This window comes from Stegastes partitus, unplaced genomic scaffold, assembly GCF_000690725.1.
Source record: "Stegastes partitus isolate 25-593 unplaced genomic scaffold, Stegastes_partitus-1.0.2 Scaffold196, whole genome shotgun sequence".
Taxonomy (NCBI): Eukaryota; Metazoa; Chordata; class Actinopteri; family Pomacentridae; genus Stegastes; species Stegastes partitus.
This window is the reverse complement of record NW_007577927.1, coordinates 626,147-630,231: the sequence shown is the minus strand read 5'-3', so window position 1 is coordinate 630,231 and position 4,085 is coordinate 626,147. Positions and strand designations below refer to the sequence as shown.

Below are 4,085 nucleotides of genomic sequence, written 5' to 3'. Positions count from 1 at the left end.
TTCACAGCTGTTTCTCAGGACGTTGCGTCCTTCTGTGGTCGTGCTGTGTCTCTGTTTGTGGTTATTTTACATCAGTTCAGCGACATGTTGTGTGTCTTTTTAATAGTTTACAGCTTCTAGTCGATAACTCTTGTCTTGTTGAGGTCATGTAGTTCCTCTTTATGGTGCTTTGGGTCTCCATCGTGCGTATTTTGTGCCTTTTTCTGGTTCTGTTGCGTCTCGGTGGACATTTTGTGCCTTTTTCTGGTTCTGTTGCGTCTCGGTGGACGTCCTGTGCCCGGTGTCGTTTGTGTAATCCTACCCTCTTCTGCTCGACTCTGCACTTTACTGGCCTTGAACTCGGGCTGCACTCGTATCGATTAAATGCCGACGCCGGCTCGTGTCGCTCGGCTCTGAGGACTCTCTGCTGCTGGAGCGGGTTCAGCATGAACCGGTCCAAACTTCCTGAGATTGTTTCCCTCTCCTCTTCACCTCCTCCAGGTTCTTCCTCCACTTTACAACCCAAACACAGAGCAGACGGAGGCCTGAGCAGCTTGAATGTAGGTGATGCAACAAGCATTCAGCAGCCCAACACTGTCGAGATAAACATGTCGGGAGGTTCTGGTGCCTTCGAGTTTATTCAGACACGACAGACTTTGTTCTGTTTTCTGGCATTTACATCAGAAACTCTCATTTGAATATAAATTATTAGGACATCTCTTAAGTGTGGGTAATTGCTCGTTATCACATGAGAACAGCCTCGTCTCCACGCCGTGCCTTCAGAAGACGAGTCGGAGGAGGCGTCTCTGCTGTTTATCGGACTTTACGCTCCATCAGTTTGTAACTCTGTTAGTCAGCATCCTCCAGCCTCCGTCTCCTCAGCGCGCCGGCCTCTTGTTTCTTATTTATCCTGTCCATAATCGGGCTTTACTGCAGCCCTGAAGGACGGACGTTCCTCGTTATTTACTCCGTTATCTCTTCATCCATCCACACCAAGCATCAGCTGGATTTACAGCAGCTCCAGGAGGACGTCTGCGTTGCCGGTGACAGAAACATTTGCTAATGTGAGGTCTGTCAGGATGGAAATAGAAAATCTGTCACGCACAGCCCGACAATGACAATTTTGTCTTTCATCTCTTCAACTGTGGCAGGGAGCAAAGACAAAAGTCTGTTAACTGTGAATAAAAGCAGCGAGTGACAGCGCTGGCAGGACATGAGGAGGATGAGTGATGAAAATAACCGTCAGAGCCGAGACACGAGACGAGGACGCTGACAGATTTAGATTCCTACCAGGCTCATATCACACGATCCTTTTCCAGCCGTCCATTTAGGTGCAGATGGATTTCCAATCGAATCACATGCTGTGACAGCGAGCGGCGAAGGAAAAGGCCGGAGACAGATGGCACGCGACCAGAGAGAAGAATTACGGCCGGACAGATAAAAGGCCTGCAGCGGATCTGACTGCAGGCGGGTCGGCGTTTCAACCGGACTGAGGTGTTCTTCAGCGCGCTGTCAGGGCGGACGCACACGTCTCAGACCACTGTAAACGCTCTGCACTGGAAACGAGTGGGTTTGCTTTTCAAGAATCTGATTGGTGGTGTTGCATAAACAAGCTAACAGAGCTAACAGAGCTAATGGAGCCAACAGAGCTAACAGAGCTGCAGTCTTCAGGCGGACCGATCGACTGGTTCGTCAATACGCTCCGATCGATCCCTGCTGTTACTCTCATAAGAAGAAAAGTTCTACATCAGCACCCTCCAGGATCAATACATGACGTTTGGCTGCAGGAGGAGCAGCCTACCTGCAAAAACCCCCGTGGGCGGAGCTTATGTAGGCCGAGCAACAATATGACACATAACAACCCAAATGGGACGAAAATAATTATCAAAATGGCAACAAATGGATCCAAAATGACAGAACTCCATCAAAAAAATGCCCCAAAAGGCACAAACTGAACAACGTAGCTACAAGAGGACAGTAAATGAACAACATGCGACACATAACATCTACATGGGGCAAAAAAATAACCAAAAAGAGGCAAAACTTGCCACAAAGGGATTCAAAATGACCCAAATCAGACAAGTTCTCCAAAACTGAGCAAAAGAACAACTGAATCAGATGCAAAATAGCTACAGATACAAAGAAAACGACCAAAACGAGACACAGAAGAGACATAAACTAATTAAACAGCGACTGAACGTGATCGGATGCTAATTGATTGACGCCATTTTAAAGAAGTCATTGTGTAAACTTTGCTAAAACACTGGTTTGACTTCCCCACCCTCAGACCACTGAAGGAAACATGACGTCCTGCAGCATCGTCCTCCAGCTCGACCGGCGGCTTTTAAAACTTGAGAGACTCAGAAACACAAAGTTTGCGTCTGAAGTTCAGATGCAGGAACTTCTGAAAACGACTCGTGGAACTTCTGGAGCGCGATCAGCACAAACTGTCAGACTGGAAGCAAATGAAGAGTCTCAGCGAGCGGCGGCCAGAAAACATCCTGCATCATAAACAGATGCTCTCCTCCACCCAGCACCGGCTCTGCTTCAGGTTTTACATTTGGACTGAGAACAAACGCTCAGAACCGACAAGAACTCCACAGCTTCACCGCTGAATGTGAATAATGAGGTTCATCAGGCTGCAGCTTTAGGCTGGTTCACAGGCCCGTTTGGGTCATTACATACAAAAACAAATCTAAATAAAGTTCCCCCAGAACCTCCTCAGAACCAGCTGGCTTTGTATCTGCAGAACCTTTATCTGCTGACCAGAGTTCTACCTTCAGACTGTGAACGTTCCAGAGTTCCACAGAGGAGGGTCCAGATTGATCACTTTAATGGACTTTTTCCATCATTTCTGAGCCTCAGAACTTCATCAGTAGAGCAGATAGACACATGACATTTAGGAGGAAGAACACATCTGGGTTCTGCTAGAACCTGACACCACACCCCCCAAAAAAGGGGAAATTACCACATAAGGACACAAACTTGCCACCAAAAGACGTGGAATTACCACAAAAACATCCAAAATCAGCACAAAAAGAAGCCAAACTACTACAGAAAGACGTAAATCATCACAAAACCACAACGAAAACTCACAAAGTCACTGAAAAAGAAGAAAAATCACCAACGAGGGACATGAAATTACAAAGAGATGACTGGCAGCATCATCAGTCACCAGAGGAAACTCTACAAAGTGCATTCTGGGTAAACGTTCCAGGCTCATATCAGCATGTGTGATGGTGTTTGGTCAGAACCGGTTCTAGATGATGGAAGGACGTCTAGAATATGAGCAGATTCTGAGGCGTCAGGTTGGACAGACTGATGGACTTTTCATGGAATGACCCATTTGATTATTTGTTGTTTGGATGCTCTGCTGTTTGTGTGTTTGTCTGTTGTGCAATAAACAGAGACGTCCAGAGGAACATCTTCTCACCACGTAGAGCTGCTTCCACAGCAGGGCCCATTCCTGCAGCGTCGACGTCACCTCGGTGACGATGGGATCTTCCAGCGGCACCACGGTCTCATGTGGCCTGAACAGGGAGACAGAAGAACACAGGTTTTAGACACAGCGTCTGGTTTTAACTGCTGTTCAGGACAGTGAAGGACCCACAGAGCAGCTCGTCCACCTCACGTGTCCACCAACACGAAGGCAGCAGGACGGTAAACACTCGACCTCGTTGGCCACCAGAGCAACGCGGCCTATTGTGTCGTGTTGCATACAGTTAGGCTTCAACAATAGTGAATTAAAGTGAATTGTGTTTCCAGGCTGGTCCAGTGAACCGTGGAGGCAGAGCCGGCTGTCCACAGGCACAAAGTAATCTTGTTAACCAGCAGAATCCACTTAGACCGCCCGTAACAACAGAAACAGTCCTGCAGGATCAGACGCATGCTGCCCTGCACAGCTCAGGCTCAGAGCAAAGCCAGGAGGCGTCCCAACATCAGTCCACCAACAGGTTTTATTCATTCGTTAACTTTGTTCAAAGTGCAGGAAAGTGAAAAATCAGTCGAGTCCATATTTAGTGTGAGCTCAGTTTAAAGTTAAATCAGCACCGGTTCTCCTCAGTACACCTGCTCAGCATGTACAGGGGATGTTCTGTATGTTTACA

General features: G+C 47.5%; 1 protein-coding gene across 1 annotated transcript in view; it reads right to left on the bottom strand.

The window, feature by feature from the left end:
• Positions 1 to 4,085, bottom strand: part of LOC103356385 (dedicator of cytokinesis protein 3-like) — a 170,787-nt gene that overhangs the window by 102,431 nt on the left and 64,271 nt on the right. The window contains exon 5 of the mRNA XM_008280492.1: positions 3,413 to 3,509. Within this exon, the coding sequence (XP_008278714.1) occupies positions 3,413 to 3,509 (97 nt within the window). The remainder of the gene's footprint in view (positions 1 to 3,412; positions 3,510 to 4,085) is intronic.